This window comes from Mesoplodon densirostris, chromosome 17, assembly GCF_025265405.1.
Source record: "Mesoplodon densirostris isolate mMesDen1 chromosome 17, mMesDen1 primary haplotype, whole genome shotgun sequence".
NCBI lineage: Eukaryota > Metazoa > Chordata > Mammalia > Artiodactyla > Ziphiidae > Mesoplodon > Mesoplodon densirostris.
The window spans coordinates 45,119,733-45,142,377 of record NC_082677.1 but is presented as its reverse complement, the minus strand read 5'-3'; the positions used below and the strand labels follow the sequence as shown (position 1 = coordinate 45,142,377).

At 36.5% G+C, this 22,645-nt stretch overlaps 1 protein-coding gene across 1 annotated transcript in view; it reads left to right on the top strand.

Annotated features, from left to right (window-relative positions):
* The window catches only part of DACH1 (dachshund family transcription factor 1), a 379,138-nt gene that overhangs the window by 212,446 nt on the left and 144,047 nt on the right, over positions 1–22,645 (top strand). Inside the window, 1 exon segment of the mRNA XM_060079776.1 lies at positions 14,441–14,602. Coding sequence (XP_059935759.1) covers positions 14,441–14,602 — 162 coding nt within the window.

Below are 22,645 nucleotides of genomic sequence, written 5' to 3'. Positions count from 1 at the left end.
AAAAATCGTTTATCATTGACAGTGTTTTTCACTGTAATCTTTGGGTAGCACTTCTTGGTTTCTTGCATGAAATCAAAAACTATTCGTTGATTCTAAAACCCTCTACTAATTAATAACAACGGATTGCCTCACTCTGCTTCAGTTTCTGGATATCCAGGTTTAACTATGTTTTTGGAAGACCTGTGTTTTTATCCTCAATTTTCTATGCAAAGAACGCAACATGTTTTTCCATTTGGAATTTACATTAAATCATCTTTAAATTCTAGGTTTTCCACTTTCTCCTTTGTCTCTCTCTCTCTCTCTCTCTCTCTCTCTCTCTCTCTCTCTCTCTCTCTCTCTCTCTCGGCAAATATAGAAAAGAAGCAAAGCTACTATCAACGTGATTCATCCTCGACCCCGGGAGAACTCAGTGTCTCCCAGCTGTGTGAAGTGTATCTCTTAGTAGGGACCCTGGTCCTGCTTTCACCTGGTGATGCCAGTGTAAGCAGCTATCATGTTCGGATTCAAAGGTGGCCTGATATAGCATCCTGGGGACATGTCCCTGGAATGAAGTAGAGCCCGATTCTGTCCGTATGCTGCCAGGTGGGAAGAGGGTTGGGTGTCCTGCTGAGAGCGTTGTGATTTGTGGGTAGAATCTGGTAGGGGTGTCCAGTTCAGAGCATCAAGCCAAACCTCTTTCCTTTCTGTTTAAGAATATCTAAAGTAAGATGCAGAACATGGCTTCTTTCCTTTCTCACAGCTTGGGAGATCTCTATTGGTGATGTGAGGATCTGTATCTTATTTATGCTTTGGTGTGGAGATTAAGATGTTGCCGTTGAAGTCATGATAACTTTTATACTCAATACAGTGCCTCCTGAAAAAAAAGAGGGTTTTTAAAATTTAATTCTTATTTTATGTTGGGGTATAGTTGATTTACAATGTTGTCTTAGTTTCCAGTGTACAGCAAAGAGGTTCATGTATACATACACACTTCAGATCTAGGGATACATGCAGACTGAAAGTGAGGAGATGGAAAAAGGTATTCCATGAAAATGGAAATCACAAGAAAGCTGGAGAAGCAATACTCATATCAGACAAAAAGGGAGATTTAGTTCAGAAGAACTCAGTTCATTTTCTTCTCTAGAAAATAATGAAAAAAAAAAAACCTCTTCACAGGCCATTGTTGGATGAGGGTATCAGTTAAAAACATAGACTTGTTCTTCAAAATTTTAATTGCATAACGATAAAATGAATTATTTCACTACTAGTGTTTTTTTTTTTTTTTTTTTTTTTTTTTTCTTTTTGCGGTATGCGGGCCTCTCACTGTTGTGGCCTCTCCCGTTGCGGAGCACAGGCTCCGGATGCGCAGGCCCAGCGGCCATGGCTCACGGGCCCAGCCGCTCCGCGGCATATGGGATCCTCCCAGACCGGGGCACGAACCCGTATCCCCTGCATCGGCAGGCGGACTCTCAACCACTGCGCCACCAGGGAGGCCCACTACTAGTGTTTTTGATTCTGAAAATAAAAGAAGAATTTTTTTGGTGTGTCTAAAACAGGGCAGACAGTACATAGATAATGTATTTATTTACAGTACATTTAATTAATTTTAAATCTACAGTGGACTTTGTGCACCAATGGTGAGATGACAAAGCATCATATTTTGCTAAGTTGGAGACCCAATTTAAGAGTTAGATTTGCAAAAACTACATGTCTTCTTCCTCCCTTTTGTAGTTTTACATTTAGCTAGAGAGGTTGTTCTCTAAGATTCAACACCTAAATAATGAATTTTTTTATATCGTTCAAAGCTGACCTCTGCTTTTAGAAAAGTTTATCTGCACTTTCTCATCTGTTTAGAAACATACATTTTTGGTTAAGAGATCGAAGACAATCTCTCTTTGTCTTTTTTTTTTTTTCCCCTGAGCTAAGGAGGTTGAGATAAAAAAGAATGACTGCTTTAAAAGTCACACATGGCTGTAATTTAAGATTTTTTCCTCTCATTGTCCGTAACAGTTGAAAGAAACCTTCAATGAAAGTTTATTAACTAGGCCAATGCCCGAGGCAATAAAGGTTCATTTATTACCAGTTTCTTGGCTGTTTTTCTTCTTCTATTTTTCGGTTAAACTCATAGCGTAAGATAATACTTCACAAAATTAAACCTTTGACCTTCTGTAGAGTTAAGTCTCCTTTGATTAGATAAAGTAACAATTTATGGTCCAGCATGAGGTTGCACATGAAATGAATAATGCAATAGACTCCGTGTGGACTGAGAATCTATTGCTTTTGAAAAGATGAATGCTGTTTAAAGGGGGAAAAGTCCGCTTAAGTGTGTTGTCTTTATTCAGTATGCACTTTAGCAATATTTCAAAAGGCTTTACTTCCAAGATAAAGTTATGTTTGAATTTTCTAATTCTCAGAAGGAAGATGTATGGCAAAAATACTGCGAAAAGCTTTGTAACTCTTTGTGGGACTGTCTTATGAGTGATTACGCCATGCACTCCAGGTATTAACAAAAGCTGAATTATAAAATAGTCACATGAGAAAAATGACCATTGCTTTTACAAATGGAGTTCTATAATGATGGGACAATTAGCATAGCATAATTTGTGATAACATGATGAGCTACTATTAACATGACTTAAATTGATATTTGATAAGTTTTACCAACAACAAGCAGAGTGACAAGAATAAAATATAATCATAATAATATTAAGCTAGGTTCTTAATTTTTAAACCAACCCATAGGAGTTCAGTTTCTGGTTATTGTGATATAGCAACTTTGGTGAATAACAGTAATGTTTTAAATTTTGTTTTGCTTAAGTCATGTTATAAGTTTGAAATTCCATAACGCATTGCCAGAAGAGTGATTGGATATGATTTTCCAGATATTCCTCTCATTTTTCCATGTGCTCTTTTCAAAATTATTTGGCAAAATTGAGAAAAGTCTCAAATCAATCAGTGCAAATATTTTATTGGAATTGTCTAATGACTCCAGAATAGATACACATGCTTTCAGACTCAGAGTTGATGTTTATTTCAATCTTCAGCTCCGTGGAGGTAGAGAAATGTGTACACAGCACAGGTTCGTGTTTCACACGAAGCCGTTGTGATTAGCTGGTTGTTTAAATTACTAATTGACATGCAGAAGTTGAATGCTTGAGAGAAGTGTTTTAGTTTTAGTTTGGGTCTTTTTCAATTAGCTTAAATTATTTAAGATGAATAAATCTACTGCAGTGATTTAGTTTCTTTTAATAGAATCTCATGGTACAACATAAATTAGGTCAAGAGAAGCCATTGGATCAGTGCAACTATAGACTATGCTCATAAATGAAGAGATGTAAGGAAAATGGAAGATTTGCTCTGACTTACTACTGTTTTGAAATAAAGTAAAAGGTTTTATCAGAATGTACAAAAGACTAGCATTTATTGCCATGTCAGAAATTTGATGTTTCTTTCTGTTGTAATGCTTTTGCAGCAAAAAAAAAAAAAAAAAAAAAAAAAAAAGAAAGAAAGAAATGAATAGTGCAATGCCAACCATTGGTAATTCTTCTTTGATATCCACCTGCTCTGTTTGTAGGTGAGCTGGGTTGAATATATGCATCAAACCTCAGAAGAGAAATAGTTTTGAATATAGACAGCATTTATTTCTTGAACAATAAAGTACAAGGTTGCCTCAAAATCAGACAATTAAAGTAACGTCTAAATTACACGAAAAAAATTAAGTACCCTGACTATGATTACAAAAGCATGCCATGATTAAGGCTTCATGCCATCCTCTAGGAGATGACAACCACTTGAGGCTATGGACTGAGAGCTATATTTCTTTGTAGTCTTCCTTGTCACATGGCAGTATCTGTTTTTCTCAATTAATCAGGATTATCCTTTTCCATAGTCCAACTTTAAAACTGCAACTAAAATCTTACATTTCCAAGCACTACAACTGGGCTCTCACACTTCATATTTTTCTTGAAATCACATAGGGAAAATACATTTCTTGTCGGCTGATTATGGAGATTCAATGAGATATTGATATAAATGTAAGAACCCAATGACAAAAGTGTGAAGAATATATTGCTTCAAATAGTCCTTCCATTCCTATCCTATTGTTATTCAGTGAATATGGCTATATATTTTTCTCAACCCAGACCCAGACCTCTCTTTAAAAAGTATGTATGGGCTCCCCTGGTGGCGCAGTGGTTGAGAGTCCTCCTGCCGTTGCACGGGACATGGGTTCGTGCCCCGGTCCGGGAAGATCCCGCATGCTGTGGAGCAGCTGGGCCCGTGAGCCATGACCACTGAGCGTGCACGTCCAGAGCCTGTGCTCCACAATGGGAGAGGCCACAACAGTGAGAGGCCCGCGTACCACAAAAAAAAAAAAAAAGTGTGAATGTGTGTGTCATTATATATATATAATGATGTGTGTGTGTGTGTGCGTGTGTGTGTGTGTGTATATATATATATATATATATATATATATATATATATATATTTCTTGAGTCTTTTCCTTTATATTACTATATCAGAAAAAATTTTTGGCTACGTTGTCTCCAGCTATTTCTGGCTCATTGGATAACTCCCCCCAAACAAAACTTGCATGTAAAAATGACCACCTCTATTATGATTTTTTTTCTCATCTCCCCTCCTAACCAACAAGCACACACTGACAGAGCCCTACATGCTACCAGGATTCTGGAAAAAGAAAAAAAAAGAGACTTATTGAAGTAACAAAGGAGTTAGAAGAGCACTTACATGGTGTTGAGAAAAGTAGGAGAACATTTGGAAAGACTAATCTTAGGCTGAAATGCCAGTGAGGTGACTTTGGCAGGAAATTAAATTTATGACACTGTTTCCTCTTTTCACTTATTATACTGCCTGAACTGTCACCAATATATTGACAAGTAGCCTCTTTTAAAAACATCCTTTCACAATGTCACATACTGTCAGCTACTCTCAGGTTGGTAAGAGCCACCTGCCTGGGGCCAATGCTTTAAGTAATTTGGGGTGATGAGTCATGTACGTAGTAAGAAGTATTGGGCTTTAGACAAATATGAGAACATCCAATGCCCAGTTTAGTGGAGAATGGAATAATAATAATGAGAAGAGCACATTAAAGAAAATTCAAGACAAATGTTACCTCTTTCAATTTGGTTCTATTTATAATTTTTTCTATATTCAAGATATAGAGAGGAAAATCATTATTTGCCTTTCTCCTTTTCCTTGTTGCTCTGTATTTAAAATATAGGACTCAGGGTAATATTATAAACAATATATTTCACCAGTAGTACAGGTTTTGTGCACAAAGTTGAAAGACCATTGTTTCTGTGGCAGATATATTTGAAATTTTATAAAACAGAATCACAAATGAACATTTAGTCAGGTTTTTAAGTGGAGTCATCTTATACTCGTGACATCATCTGAGTGTCTGTAACCTTGGCTTCTTGTGCAATCCATAAGCTACTTGAGAAGAGAGGATTCATTTTCCTTCAATGATTCCATAGTTTACTGTATTCTGTACTTTTCTTTTTTCGCTTATTGATAGAAGCAGTGTGGCCAATGCTGAAGTGGGAGTTAGGGGAATTGGGATTAATCTATCATTATTTAATGGTGTGACTTTATAGAAATGATTAACCTCGCTGCCCCTAAATCTCATCATCAGTAAAATAAAAGGGTCGCAGTAGATAAAGTCTTTCTCATCTCTATGTTTTATAAGTCCAGACTACAAGCGGCTGTTAAGAAATATTTTTCTAAAGGTGGTAATGTTAACAGATAGAGTCTAAGTGAAAGTTATATATTCAAGACCTTGTTGTGTCAGGTTAAACTTTTCATAAATTACCTATTTTCTTATTTTAAATCATAGTAATTTAAACATTTGAATTGATTCTGTTTCATCCTGATTCTATGAGTTAGCGATTAGAAGTTGAGTGTTTCAAAAACTTCCATGGAGATTTCTCAGTGATTTTACATGTGGCCAAATAACATCACCATGGGGTCCCCTCCCTCTGACTTCACTACTGCTATTTCTTCCTAAACTCTGGGAGACTGTAGATTTTAAGCTAATCAGAAAAGAATGCTAAACTTGATGTCTATTTGATTTATTAGTGATTAGCAATATTATAATAAACTCTTTCTGTATATTTCTCCAAATTAGTAGATTTTTTCTGTTCATTGACACATTTAAAAATCTAATTTAATCAATTGAAAAACTGGAAACTGGTATAGGGAGTGTTTCCATTAACAGCCTCTAAGATCAATTTTCCTTTTCTCTGCAGAATATAAATGTGTTTCAAAGGGCAAGAAAAAGCAGTCTAATGGACATTAGGAGACAAACTCACACTCAAAATCTTCAGTCTACCCTGCTTTACAATTAAGTTACTTATTCTAGTTGATTATCATTTCTGTTATTTCATCATTCAAGGGTGAAGACAGGCATAGTTGAATCACAATTTCTGTTTATTTAGAAAGTATTGAGAAATAAAATAACTGGGAAAATTAGTTTCAATTTTTTAGACAGCTGGTATTTAAGTAAGGATAGGAAGAAGACATGGTGGAAAAAAGGTACTGGTGTTTTCAAGTTGTTATATTGAGCCAAGAGTTCTTCTAAGACTTGGAGTGATTTCAATTGAGTTGTAATTCAAACTCATGTAGAGCTTACAATGCACCTTCAACAGAGTTTTGCAAAGAGTCTATAGGATCTGTCAGGAGCAGAAAGATTACTTCACAGTAATGACTGTTGAATTGAACTATGCTTTTTGATGTTTTACTTTCTGAATTGAATTGTTGGACAAGATTAATTGCACACAGTGAGAGTTTTAAATGAATGCCTATGTAAAGCATTAAGTATCTCTGTATGCCACTTGGGGGAGAAAAAGCTAGAAGGTTTAAATGAATAAATGTATTTAATGCACAGAATGCCTGGACTAATTTTAAAATTCCTTTACTAACATCCTTTATTGAAAATAGAAACCCACTTTATTCATCTGTCTTGGTTATATTGCTCTAGCTGAAGTAATTTAATATTCCTGCTTTCCACTAATCTTGTAGTTCAACAGAAGTAAACAATAGGTTTCATAAATTAAAAATACACTCTTCTGAACATGCTTATAAGATTAAAAAAACAAGGCTGTAAACATTTATGACTGAAACAAACTAGATTGTTCAAATACTGCCATGATGTATCATGTATATCAATATGGCACTGATATCAGTTAGAATGCAAACAAGGTTTTAAATGATGTGCCCCTTCATTTCAGCTGGAGAATCCGCTTCACACCATCTGCCTATCAGATGGTTAGGAACCAGGGCTGCGTATTAATGCCACATGTTCGATTTTCCTCCTTCTTGTAATGGTTAGATTCATATTGCTAATAGTTGTGCATGAGCACTGTCGATGAAATTTCTGTGACAGTGGAGTGATGAGATATTTATAAGCTGCCTGTCTCCCTGAATAAGCAGTAGGAAGAATGCCAGACATAAATAACTTATCAATTCCAGAATATTAATAATAACTACTATTGGCTATAAACGAGTGCATATTAGAGTACTTTTTTCTACATTTGGGTAAAGTGACATAGCCTAATAAAAAGTCTATCATATGGAAGCTTTGAATGCTTACTATCTCTTGCTTATAACTAATTTTGTTTAGCCATTAGGTCTTGGGAAATGCATTTTATATGGAATGCGATGTAAAAGTAGACAACATATCAAACATTTGGAAGTCATCTTGATGTCTTTGAAACCAAAGATCAAAGATTAGACCTTTCAAGTTAATGAGCAAACAAACAGATCAGAGAAAGAATTTGACAGCAATATGTCTCTTTTATTGATATTTATAATCTATAGTTGTAATCTGCTCTTTATAACTAGGGGTACTAACTTATTTGAAAAAATAGAATGGGGATACTTTTCCCTTTTTAGAGAGAGCAATCAGGATTGTATAACAGCATTTGAAGGATTTAAAGGCTGTTTTGATAAAAGTTGAGAGCAGAAGAAACATGCTATCTTTGCAAAGGAAAGTAAGGTTCTCAAGGAATAATAATGCCTGCTTCCCTTCCAAATGATAAACCCATGGATTTAGGATATTGAATTGAAGTAGCAAAGGGTTTGTATCAATATAGCACAGAGTGGAGACTTAGTGATTTTATGATAAATTTGATCAGTGTAGGCTACTAAATCAAATGATTTGATAGAAGCGTGATTTTCAGGTGTCCATTTGTCAAATGTTTAAATTTTCACCATACACTGTTAGATAACTTTTGTCATATTTGCATTTTTGTGAATAACTGAACAAAGGTAAAACTAAATGACATGATGGATATTACGGGTTACTTGATAATATTTACTACCAGTTTCAGAGGGCTTAGTATGTGCCCATGCTGTTGTGTACATTATTTTACCTTTATTCCCCACAATACTGCTATGAGGTCAGAACTGGTATCTCTGCTTTAAAGACAGGAATTTGGAAGCCTTAGGAATTATATAACTTGCTGCAACATTTCATATAAATTTGATGCATGTTGTCCAAAGTTTTATGGCTTTTTGGAGTGTTTTGTTTTCCAGTGACTGTATGTTTACTCCTTATATGATAGTGAGTTTACATAGCTAGGAATTTCCATGCCAGTCACTTTTTCAACAAGAACTTTAAAGGATTTTAATGGACCATCAAAAAATAAAAGTACAAGTAAAAGAAATCTATAAGCCAGGATAAAAGTAAAGAATTTCTAACAACAGCTGGTTAAATAAGTAATATAGAATTTGCTCTGAAGGAGTAAAACAGAATGGAGCCCACTGCGATGAGTTTGTAGCATAATTCAGACACTAATATGACAAGCTGTTTTTCTAAATTCTCTGTAAAAGTCTATTCATTCTTTTGAATTTTAAGTGGTAGAGTTTGTGAAGATCAAATAGAAAAAAAAGAAACCTAAATATTTTTGCGACATAAGGCCTATGGGCTTTAGCCTAAGTTTGATGTACAGTCCCTTTCTGAGGGCCAAAAGGTCTACGAGTTGCACAGTATATGACTTATTATCCTTTCTCTGAAGGAAAACATCTTTTTTAAACAAAATATCTCTCAATACATTATTTTATCAGTGGCAAATGAATTTTAAGTATACATTAAAGTTTCCCCATTGCTGATGATAAAATTGGATTTAGAACCTTTTAAAATAAAATGAAATTATACTACATTTGACTTCTCAGTTTAGTGTATGTTTTTGTCTTTGTGTATGAGATACTATAATTGTGCTTGGAGAGTGTAAAAAGGAAGTTTCATGGGGTAAAATAGATGGGTTAATCATTCCTTAGTGTAAGAAAATTTTGTTCATTTATTTGTTTCTTCACCATACACACACACATGCATTGTGTGTGTGTGTGTATATATATATATGTAATTTTTCTCTCAATGAGAGAAGGAAATCTGGTGAAAATTTTACCTGATTGAAGAATCTGGAGAAATTACCCAAGCTGTTTAATTAACAATTACTGTATATATCAAATAAATTCGTAGATGTAAGTGGTTGGTTGAGTTAATAACGTGCATGGCTACTGAATCTGTAACACACAGAAGTGCTGTGTTACCTGGCTGGCCTCCTTGCTTCTGCTCTGCTAGGTTAGAGGCACAGAAGACTCATTTTTCCAAAGTCTGCATCACACTACAGCAGTATGTCTCAGATTCTGATTATTGGTCCAACCTGATTTTGTATTTTAACAAGTTCCCTTGTTGATTCTTAAGCATACTTACTTTCAAAAACCACTGCAGAGATGATCTACCTAGCTAAAAAGCTTTTACTGTAAGGTGTAGACACACTTCAATAATGTACATTATTCTCATCAAATGGTCTAAGGGCAGGGAGCATCAGAATCAACCTACTGAAAGATAAAACTACAGATTCCTCAGTCCATCTCAGAGATAGGGTCTATGAATGTGGCCCCAAGGAAGATAATCTTCAACTTTACCACACTCTGCAGCTGGATTTGATGTAGATGGTCACTTGGAGAAACGCTGGATTACCTAGTTCTGAGGGAAAATGGCTTGTTTTGATTGGGAAGAGTTAAAAGCAGTCATAAATTGACTGCTTCAGGGTGGGATATTGAAGGAGAATATGCTGAAGTCTGATTATGAGGCAGGTGGAGAAGAGTTCTAAGTGAGAAAAGGTTATGGAGGGGGGAAAAGTGTGTGGTAAATGCTATGGGTTGCCAGTGTTTACACAAGCAGACCATTTTTTTCTTAAAATTTTTTATTTCATATTTCAGTATAGTTGATTTACAATGTTGTGTTAATTTCAGATATACAGCAAAGTGATTCAGTTACATATATATATATACACACACACACATACCTGTTCATATTCTTTTCCACTATAGGTTATTACAAGATATTGAATATAGTTCAGTATGGCTCAAGGACCTATACAGCAGGTCCTTGTTGTTTATCTATGTTATATATAGTAGTGTGTATCTGTTAATCCCAATTTCCTAATTTACCCTCCATCCCACATTTGCCCTTTGGTAACATTCTTTGTTTCCTAAGTGGTGAGTCTGATTCTGTTTCATAAATAAGTTCATTTGTATCATTTTTTTAGATTCCACCTATAAGTGATATCACAGGATATTTGTCTTTCTCTGACTTACTTCACTTAGTATGATAATCTCTAGGTCCTTCCATGTTGCAAAGGTAGAGCATTCTTGATTGCATAGGAAGTGTTTTCGCAGGGTGAACTGTCTATGAAGTATAGACCAAAAACTAGTGTTATTTTGTGAATTTATTACACTTATTTTTTCAAAGGCAGCTTCAATAGGGAACAAACTATACAATGGGACCTCTTTCTAAAGTGAGTGTATAAATTCTAAACTAAGTTTTTACTAGAGACAGCAAGTTGGAGGGAATTTGAGAATTACATAAGAGATTACATAAGAGATTTGAAAGGGCCATGGCAAGGCCAACAGGAAGTGCAATCAATGCAGAGGTGAGGGTGAGACTTTCGTGATTCTCTCCAGTCCTAGGCAGATGTAGCTTTGGAAAGTAAATGCTTTTTATTAAATTAATGAGATTTGCTACTCCTAGTATATTTACATTGACTGTAATATGAACGTAATGTTTTAAATTACTTACACGGATATTGTCAAAATAATGCCCATATTTCTCCTGTGGCATTCCACGTAATCCAGTTTGAGAAGCGTTTTTTCATTCAGTGACAATTTGTGTCAGGCTTTGTGCTCCATGTTTGGGGTACATATACTAAGAAAGTATTTCTGTCCTTTCAGTGTTATAACCTAGTCGGAGGAGCTAGCCCTACACCGACCCCCCCTGAGCAACACACACCCCCAAAAAGGAGCAATAAAGAGTTTGAGTGAGTTTCTGTTCTCAGATTGCACATTAAAGTGACCTGAGGAACAGTAAAATCAACCAAAATATACAGATGGACATGTCCCAACCAGAATCTCAGATGGTAGGACTCAGCTTTTTGTGTGGTTTTAAAGCCCTGTGGGTGATTCTGATGCACAGAGAATGCAGAACTTCATTCAACAGGGCTGAGAACACAGGTAAGTGGACCACTAGCTCTACTCTTGAGGAGTTGGGTGGAAAAGGTCAGCTCTTTAAAAGAAGTGAGTCTTAGGCTGATTCTTGAAGTGTTGGAGATCTTTCCCAGGTAGATTGAAGAGTCAGGATCCTGAGCCTGCTCCCCCTAGAGCATCATATTTAAGCCTCACATGACACATGCAAGGACAGATGTGGGACAGGGAACTGGAGAGATTTTCTAGAAAGTCTGCACGGCACGTGCAAAGTCTGGCTTGAAAGAGGAAATGTAGTCTACTAGAGAATGTGAAAGACCCCTATATGTCTGGAGCACACAGAGCAAAGGAGACCTGGGGGAAAGATAATGCTACACAGATAAGCAGGGGACTGAGCACACAGGGCCCTGACAGACACATGAAGCACCCACCTTGTTCCTCAGAGCAGGCATCGAATGCCAGGGTTAGATTTTTGTTTTCATAATGTCATGTTGACTGCAGTATGAATCATAAGAGGTTGGAGGTAGGGAAAGTGGAAGCTGTTAAGAAATAATTACAAGACTCCAGGGAACAAAAAGTGGCAGCTTACACTCGGGGAAACCAGGGGAGATGGAGAAAATTGGCTGAGTATGAAAGCTAGTAAATAATTAAATTTGAGAACCCATCACACAGTTAGGTGAGTTAGTGAAACTAAAATCAGCAACTGTTGCAAATGTCATAGCTTTTTTCTTGCTCTCATGAAACTGGACTGAAAATCGAATATTTCAAAAGTATTATGGTTATAGCATGTGTGTGTCACACACACATCTATCTGTTGGAATTTGTAGCAGAAGTGTAAACCTAAGGGGAAAAAACTGTCAAATGGAAAAAGAGAAGAGTACCATAAATAAGATCAGATAAATAATAAAATTGTGAAAAGCATTTTTAAAAGTCAAGGGTTAATGCCGGCAGCTAAGGAGAAGCAGGATACTCTAGCTGAGGGGGGCTGCAGCCAGCCCACTGTATCCTGCTTGAGTCATAGCTAGGACTGGGCTTGACTTGCTGCAGTAAAAACTAGAACACAAGGCCTGCCTAGTTTTTACTAAACATGATGTGGCACTCTTCACGTAGTTTATCTTATTTAATCCTTCTATTATCCCTTTGTGAATAGGATGACTTTACAGATGAAGAAACCATACTTAAGAAGATTTTATAGCTTGTGTAAGGCAATATCAAGCATAGTTATGTTTCATGCTACTGAGCTTGATTCAGATCTATCCAATAATAACAATCATATCTCAAGTTGTAGTTTTTTCTTTCTTATTTGAATACTATGGAACAAGATTTACCTGCCGCATAAATCAAAGATAAAGACCCTAGATGTGTCATAAGTTGGCTATGGGACAACACCAGGCAATGAAGGGAAAGGACAAGTGAGATGTTCACATTGGTGACAAGGCAAAACTGAGGAAGAGAGATTTTCTGGGAAACACAAAGAGAATTTTAAGAGAACAGGAAAGAAAATCTTCTGAAACATCTTTGAAGGAAATGAGTAACTGGGGAGAAAATTCAATCATAGGAAGATGAGAGAATCAGTTCAAGTTGGGACTTAAAAGGCAATAAGTGTTCAGTCGAGACGCAGATGAATTCTTTGAGTTCAGATCAGTGCCTTTTTAGGGGGCAGTTACCAGTTTGTCATGCAAAGAGTCAATCTGAAGGTCTTGTTGCGTTTCGGTGAGAGTTGTCAAGGTCTCTTTGGTCTGATCTGAAGGAAAGGTGAGGTATTCTCCTAACCTCAAAAAAAAAAAAAAAAAAAAAAAAAGCAGAGTTTTCTAGGGAAAAAGACCTTCTAATTCCTGAGGCTGCAACTTATTTGCTGTAGTAACTAGAAGTGATGATTAGTGGGGAGGAAAAGGAGGAGAGAGGTTTCAGTCTCAAATCCACCAGCTGCGAGTGGAAATAAATCACACAGATAAATTCAAAGCAGGCTGAAGCGCTGTAGCCAGAAATTCTGAAGCAGCATAGCAAAAGGAGTATGAGGGTGTGGGCGGGTGTGTGTGTATATCCTCTCATAGACTGTCAGAGTTTAGAGTTAGGAGAGATCATTCACACGTTTCAGCGTCTTTCATTTTGCATGTGAAGGATGTCGGATGAAGTGAATTGACTCAGTAAAAGTTCACACGTTTAAGGAAAACAAATCGCTCCTGTGCTCCAAAACCTCTGCTGGTTACCTAGAGCCTGTACCTAAAGCCAGGTCTTCGCTTTCTGATCTTCCGTATCTGGCCTCAAACTGTTTTTTTCTAATCTCATGATCACTCCCACCTCCCGTTTCCTGGATGAACAGAGACAAACTGCTCTGGAGACGGTGTGGCATGGTGGTTAGAAAGGTCAACTCTGGGACTAGAATACTGGAGGATGACAAGTGGGGGAAGTGAGTAACAGGATAGGATGTTCCAGACAAAGGCAATGGCAGTTGCAAAAACACGGGCTTGAAGAGGCAGGGCACGTGTGGGTACTGGGGCCACGTTCAGCATAGGGGGAGTATAGCATGAGAATAGGGAAACTTTGGGTGATTAGGTAGGTTTACAATTCTAGTGAAAAGCTTTGTGAGTTAAGCTGAGCAGTTCAGATTCCCGCCCCCCACCCCCCCCCCCCCCGTAGGCAGCTGTAGAGGATTTGGAGGCAGGAATGACATGTTCAGATGGGTTTGTTTGAGGGCGGATTCTGGCTGCATTTCTACGACTCTTCTTCTGTGTACGAATCATGCTTTTGCTAATATTGAATACGGGAGTTCGGAGGGCACTCTATGATATCAACATAGTTTCACTGGTTAGCTGGGAATGAATATATGACATCAGAGTGCTGCATAAAGGAATCAGATACTTCAGTATGTTGTATATGTGTTCTATAAAGCACATGGACTCTTACGTGAAAAATCAGAATTTGAATTACCTCATTTTAAATTTATTCTTTGAAGGTTTGACAGCAGCAGCTGCAGCAGCTGCCGCTGCTACCAACGCAGCGATCGCCGAAGCAATGAAGGTGAAAAAAATCAAGTTAGAAGCTATGAGCAACTATCATGCCAGTAGTAACCAACATGGAGCAGATTCTGAAAATGGGGACATGAATTCAAGTGTCGGTAAGTTTTATGTTCACTGAAACTTACTGTGATCATTTTGCTACTCAATGACTTTCTTTCCCAGAACAAAATTATTGGCTACCCGGTCAAGAAGTTGGCCCCTTTAGCTTTGAAAATAGTGTACATTTTGAAGAAACCACTTAGCCTAACAACACACACTCTAAATAAATAATTAGCAACTTTTTTTTTTGCGGTACACGGGCCTCTCACTGTTGTGGCCTCTCCTGTTGCAGAGCACAGGCTCCGGACGCACAGGTTCAGCGGCCATGGCTCACGGGCCCAGCCGCTCTGCGGCACGTGGAATCTTCCCGGACCGGGGCACAAACCCGTGTCCCCTGCATCGGCAGGCGGACCGTCAACCACTGCACCACCAGGGAAGCCCAGCAACATTATTTTTAAATGTAGGAATTAACTTTATGTCTGCAACCTCTACTGTAAGAATTCAGTTAACATCTTTCATAATACCAATAAGTTCTAATAGTCAGAATTCTAAACTATTGATTATAGATAAGATGACAGAAGAATATTTACAAACAAAACCACACACTAGCTTTTTTATTCTTAATGCATTGGCTATCAAATAAGAAATGTGCCTTAGCAGCAAAACATATAAACTTAATCTTTTCATGTTCTGCCAAGAATAAGAATTATGCTGGTAATTAATTCTTTCTGTATACATCCATTATCAGTTTCTCTTCTTATTTAAGAAACGCCACTTTAATTTCTTAATTTGATCTTTTTCTTTCTTGAGGTATGGAGGGATGGAAAGTTAACCATTACTGTTTAAACCAAAAAGGAACAGCTTTCTCTTTGCAGAATTAATTTGGGTAATTTGTTTTGTCAAACACAACTTCAAATGAGGGTTAAATTTTTATTGATGATTTCTTTAGCATCTGTGTGTTTGTGACATAAAACATTTTTTCTGCCACTGCACTGTATTATTTCCCTTTAAAATGTAGAAATCATGCTCAAAATGTAATTGAGCAAGAGAAATTTGGATGCTACAAGATGTACACAAGACTATATCCAACATACATGTTCATGAGGGACACAATAATTTATGGCAGTTCAATTAGATTTTCTTTTCTATGCAACACTTTAACAAATTATTTCCTTAGCTAATCAGCAGCTCCCTGCTTTCAGTCCATTGACCTACAGGTAGGGGGCGTGTATGAAGGAATACTGTGGACTTCAGTGATAGTCATTTTCACAACTGTTCATGGAATCATGTGCTAGATATGAGTAACCTAGTAGGAAGTAATTTTAAAACACATGCACAAAACACAAAATACCACCACTTCAGTGATGCCAAAGAGCAGCTTCTAATGTAAAAAGTGGAAAAATAGAACTTTTCAACAGAACTAGACAAGAGAAATAGAAAAGGAGAGGTGTTAATGGCTTTGACTTGAGAGTATGATAAAGGAGGTAGCAATTCTTAGAAGGACAAAAAGATGTGGAAGAAAGCCAAAGACATGGCTCAAAATCTGAAAAGGACTAAGGGAAGTGCCAGCGTTCGCATTTGCAGTGCTTCTATTGAGAAGATGGAGGGCGGTGGATGGTTTAGGGCATAGTTTACACACATCAATTTAAACTTTTAAAAGTTAAAAATGATATTGAAGTAAAATGAAAGAATTGTAATTCTCTTTTTAGAACTATTGACTACATATTATTTTAAAATACTAGTCTTTTACTTTGCCCAATAAAACAGAGCAAAATTGGGCACTTTAAAAAACAAGTAATTGGCCACTCTATAGTTGTGATTCCAAAGCATAATTTGGATTGTTTTCAAAATTTTAGGAGAATAAGCCTTTAATGCGGGCTGTTTTTGATAGCTGGTGTTGTGAGCAGGGATCTTTAAGTTAGGCAATTTAATAACACTTGAACAAAATATATTACAACATTATACCTCTGTCAAATTTCCTGAGCAGCAGAACAGAAGCTGGCTTTGGAGAAACCAACAGGCATAAGATAAAGAGACCATAACTCATACTTAAGCATTGGCATACACTTCATATTTGATATTATGGAATAATACTTGCCCTCTGACCAAATTGTGCTTATCATAATTATTTGGATAGTTAGGCTATCACAATGACTTAAACCAATAAACAATTTAAATTCCCTTTTGCGTTTTAGTTGGAAGAAATCACTTTTCTTCCATTAAGGTATTCACTTGCTAGTTTATATTGCTTTTTTTTTTTTTTGACACCCATCATCCAATTTGAACCAGAAACGGAAATTTATTTGAATGCTCCTAGAGGGTCTTAATATTTTGAGATTGTGTTAACATTAGTGCCTTTGCTAGTCCCTAAATCTCATGGATCATGTATGTTAGAGATCTGTAGCTGATTTGGGGGGAAATGTTATCCATTGTCATTTTTATTCTATTTCACACATTACTGTCCTCTAAGAATTTGTGCTTTATTACCCTTTCTGAGCACACCCCCTGCCCCCTTCTTCTTTACCTAGAGATCAGGGAAAGAGAGTTTAGGGCAGGGATGGGGTAGAGTGGGGAAAGGTACAGGGCAATGGTGGGGATGGGAGGTTGAGCTTGCATAGATCACAGCGATTTTGAGCAATTGCTTTAAATGCGCTCCACTCTTCTCTGGTTAGTGCCTGCTTCATGGTAAGTGTTCAATAACTACTTGCTCCATGACTTTGGAAAGTTATGTGAACCTTCTGAGCCTCGCATTCCACATCTGAAAAATGGCATAGAAAATAGTATCTGCATCATGAGAATGAAAGGAAATCATATTTGACAAGTGCTTATCGTTTTATTCATTACAGTGTCTGTTGGTCACATTTTTTTGTTCACCCATAACGTTACTCATGTGGGTATTGCTTTTGCTATTATTATTTCTCCCAACTTACCCTTCTGAAAATCACCTTCCTCTTTTTACAGCCACCAACTGCTTCCTCCTCTGTTTTCCTTTTCTTCTGTTAGATATTATTTGTTAAGCTGCAGGCCTGTGAGGAAATTTGGGGGCAGCTGTGACGTCATTTGGATTTTGTTGTATGTTTGATTTTAGCTTATTCTAGGAACACAAAAATAGTCCTAACACAGCCTCAGCACTCAAGGGGCGTACACTCCTGTGGGTAGGGTGGCTAAGTAAGCAGACAGTCATAACAGGATGTGGTGGATCCCCCAGGAACATCAGCTAGCACGAGGCGCTTAGGAAGTGGTATTGAAACCTATGAATTCCAGGAGGAATCCCAAGAATCTCAGAAGCCTTATATTTCATAATACAAATGTACTGCTCTCACGAATCTGTCACTTGGCCCTTGGAAGTAGCGAACCCCCTCAGAGAGGTGCTACTTAAATGATATATTGTTACTACTCAGCCCTTCCAAAATCCAGTGACATTTCTGAAGTCAGTTCAGGGTTCTATTTTCCCTTATACTCATCTGGCTCACGTGGTTTATTTAAACGTTTCAGGCTTCTCTATGTAGAAACATTGTTTCCCCCGCCCCACTTCCTCACCCCTTGGCTGTAAGTAAATCTTTAGTGCTGCTAGAAAGTAGATTTTGTTCTTTGCTTGGTTTCATTTCATTTGGCTTGATGAGGTGAAGGAATATTCTGATTCTAGAAGACCCTCTCTAGTTCTTAATATGAATTGTAAAAATTAGCCAGAAAAAAAGGTGTTTGAAGAAACCTATGACACTGACAAATAATTATTTTATATCCCAATTTTACGTGGTAACCTTGAGCTTGCATCTTTCCAACAGAATGATAACTTTAGGAAGAAGTGAGGACTTCAGGATAGATCTGAGTGAGGCATCAGCAGGCTGAGTAAAATATATGGCTGTGTCGCTATTCTCCTTCATCCACAATCAATTGGATTCTTTTAGTTTAATATTTACTTGCTAAGATGAGATGCTAGTCTGCATGGTGATAAACAGTCTGCTCCTGGCATCTGAAGGTGACCTGTCAGTTCATATGGACAAATCTCCTGCTTACTGAAATGTACAAAATAAATCATTAAAGCAGGCAGGTGCTCATTCCCAGATTTAAATCACCATAGATTTATGATTTGAATTAATGCTTCATTTGGCCATAGAAATAGATGCTGAGACAAATGATATGCACTGGTTGGGGTTTCCATACTGTAGCCATCCTGATATTGATTACTGAGATGTCTTTGCAATCTCTTGTTTATATCACGTACTATCTTGTGACAGGTTGGCTGATACGAGCTACATTGCAGATAAGAAGAAAAAATGTCCTGGATTCTTTTTAGTGGCAATGCTATCCACAACATACAGGACAGATAAATTGCTATTTTTTTGCTTTAAGGACTGATCTACATAACCAGCTTAAAAAATGCTGCTTGGAAATTGGGACTGGGATATTGGAAAGGAAGAATTTAAAACCGGTGAACTCAAGGTCAATTTCATAGTCTCTATAGCTATGTTTTATCTGCTTATCTTCTTTTTTTGGCATCATGCACATTTTTTTTTTTTTTTTTTTTTTTTTTTTTTTGCGGTATGCGGGCCCCTCAGTGTTGTGGCCTCTCCCGTTGGGGAGCACAGGCTCCAGACACGCAGGCTCAGTAGTTGTGGCACACAGGCTCAGTTGCTCCACGGCATGTGGGATCTTCCCAGACCAGGGCACGAACCCGCGTCCCCTGCATCGGCAGGCGGACTCTCAACCACTGCGCCACCAGGGAAGGCCCATGCACATTTTTGAGGGTACTAAATTAATCACAATCGATTTAATCTAAATAAAGGAAACTTAATTTTACTTCTAGTTTTTAACTGCTATATAAATATTGACATAGTGAGCATCTCTTAGTAGTTTCTCTGTTATTTAAATACTTGCTAAACCTAATATCTTACCCCCTTAACTAATGACAACAAAGGAGACGACTCTTTAAAGATAAATACATTAAATATTATTCCCAAGTGCAAGAGTTTGTGGACTATAATTTACCAAGAGGCAGGAAAAGACTGCATTTTTACTTCTCTTAACATTTTATTTAAGGAAAACACTATGTACACAGTTTAAAGAATACTTGGAGGATTTAAGAGGGACCTTTGCCACAAGCTAATATCTGACTCATAGAACTGGTAAACAGCTATCAACAATAGTAGATTGCTTGCTTAGTAGGAAATGAGTTCATATCTATTCAAAATGTGATCTCAAAACAGATGTCCCAAGAAAATCTTATTGTTTAAACTATAGTCATAACCCCCGAACTGCTGTTATTTCTTTAAGGAAGTGAAGTAATCTTAAGACTTCAGAATTTCTCTCTCTGAACACCATGGAAAGTAGGCAAGAATACCCTAATGCAGTGATCCACAAACTTGAACACATTTCATATGCCTGAAATGTAGGATTCTTTTGCATTTTTTTCAAACGTGTAATAGTTACAGAGATATAGGAGTTTCAAGTAAAAACAAGAGCTTGAGTTTGGGATTAAACAGCTGTGTTCTTCAATGGTATTCCTTACTCCTTACCTCTGTCCATCAACCAACAAAACAAAACAATGAAAAAAAAAAAAGAAAAACAGGCAGATAAGGAGATAAAATGATCTTCCCTGGCTGACCATCCCCTTATCTTTTTTTTTTTTAACCACTCTCAAAGAAATAAAATAGTTTACATTGCAGTCATTTCCTTTCTTCTATTTCATGTGTCTATTTGGAAGGAAAAATTAATTTTATGATTTCAGGAAAAAGTCTTGGAGACCTTGAGAATGCAAATAAAAGGAAACTGAGAACACAGGCCACCAAGCAGAGCTCTGTAGTTGCACATTGGATTCTCTGCTTTGGCAATGTTAATGAACCTCAAATCCTTCCTATAATTAGATGAGGGAATTGCTTATATTTTCAAACAGATGATGCTGCTATAATGAAACGATTGACAGGGAATTTAAGAGTGTCTACAGTAGTCATTTGGTTTCCGTTATTAAAAAAAAAGTTTAAAAAGAAGATTGGCTTTAGACATAGGTCCTGAGAGAGGTAGTAATTTACATAGCATGCTATGACAGGTGTCTTTGTATAGGAAGGAAATAAAATGGAAGACTAGAGAAATGATGGGCAGATATAGCAATTTTTTGGGGAGGGGGCGTCCTATGCTTATTCTGTGTAGGTTCTTTAAAAGGGGCCGAGACTCAAGAGATGGATCCGGATTGAGTGCACAGCTGTAACTGCTGATGAGCTAATTGCTCCTTATCTCTCAGCCCCATTCATCTTCATTTTTTACCAATTACTGAGAATTATCTGTGTTCTCAGTTGGATATGAGAGTTAATCCTTTTTGGTTAAGCTGGCAGTACTGTGAGCAGATTCCAAATTGGAGGGTGAAAAAGCCAAAGCAAGCTCGCTCTAAAAATGTCTCCAGTTCAATTACAGTATCACTGATTCATAAGAAATTTGCCATTGTTTAACAGATTAAATGTGGATTTTTTTTAACTTTCTTAATGTTTCTTTGCCTAACAATGATTGTTAAGCTCCTTCTTCCTGTCTGATGAGTAAAATTTAACAATATTAACAGCCAGGGTCTTGTAAACATGGAAACACACAAGACTACCCTAAAAGGCCAAAAAAATTCTGACACATGAAATGAGAAGTATTTTAGAACTGATAGCTTTCAATTTATATGTAAACACTTTTAATCTATGCCTTTGCTCTCTGTGGCTTTTCATATGGTGAGGAAAGTATGTCCAAACATAAACCTTTTCACAAATGTCACATTAGTGGAATTTTAATGGAAGGACCACATAAGCATCTCCTAAAAGTGTAGGAACTGCCATGGTTTGTAATTCAATTGATGGTGAATAAGCCATATGGTTCACATCATTTCCTATGCAAAAGATGTCTTCATATCCTGACATTTCACACAAAATTGCTTATTCCAGCAATGAAAAGCTAAAAAGTAGTAAGCTACGCTTTCATAATTTTCAATGCATTCTTAAATATTTAATATTTCTGGCATTTCTTCTTCATTAAATATTTTAAATAAGGTAATCTAATGTGAAAATATAAAGAATAAATAGCTAATTTAAGACAAAATTATCATTTGAATAACTTGTAGTATGATCAAACAAGTCCTCCTAGATGCTTCCAAAAGCTGAGATCAGGGAGCAGAGAGCAAAATATGTCAGAAGATTCAGCTTCTAGTAATAACACTGCTAATAAATAACTTAGCTAGTTAGGTCTCTTAATTTCTCAGATTTCTTATTTAATAAATAAGGAGCTTGATGCCCAGTCAACCCCTTGGTTCTAAAATTCTTTGATTTTTGAAATAAGAAGAAGATAAAAGGCAAGAAGTTATTCTTTACAGTGATTTCTAAAATGAAGTACAAAACTGAAACAACCTAAATGTTTGAAACGTGCCATCAATATGTACATTGTAACACATCATTTCACAGATTATGTAACCATTACATATGACAGATAATGGTGGAAAATATTTATTTTGAATATAAGAAAAAAAGAGGCACATGCACTAATAACTGGTCATTTTATTAAGCTCTTTTTCATGATTTTCTAGAAAGTGCTTGGCATCATTTTGCATTTTTCCTCATAACATATTTTTTAATCTTTATAGTGTATATAAAAGAATAAAAACATTAGTGATCATAACAGGGCACTATGGAAAAAATACATTTCCACATTAAAAAGAACACTCTTCTCATTTAAAAATATTTGAGCATGTATTTCTGAATCCACTCCTATATGTAAAGAAAATCATTAGAGTATGAACAATAACATATACTAGTTTTCTGTATGGATTATTGAATGTATTATATGGTGTAGATAAGCAGAATGCAGAGAATATTTCCACTTTTTCTGTAGTGTCTGTTTCATTTTCATTAAAAAAATTAATTTATATGGACAGTTGGAGAGCATAAGTAGAAAATATTAACCCAATGTTTTCCTTTTGGTTTTAGTATTGCTTACTCCAACTAATGATAGGATAATGAAGTAAACTGATAATATAAACATTTCATACTAAGAAATATAAATTAAATGATTTTATCTGATGCTGTATCCTTGTGTAATCATAAAACATAAGGATATGTAACATATATCCAATTGGATAT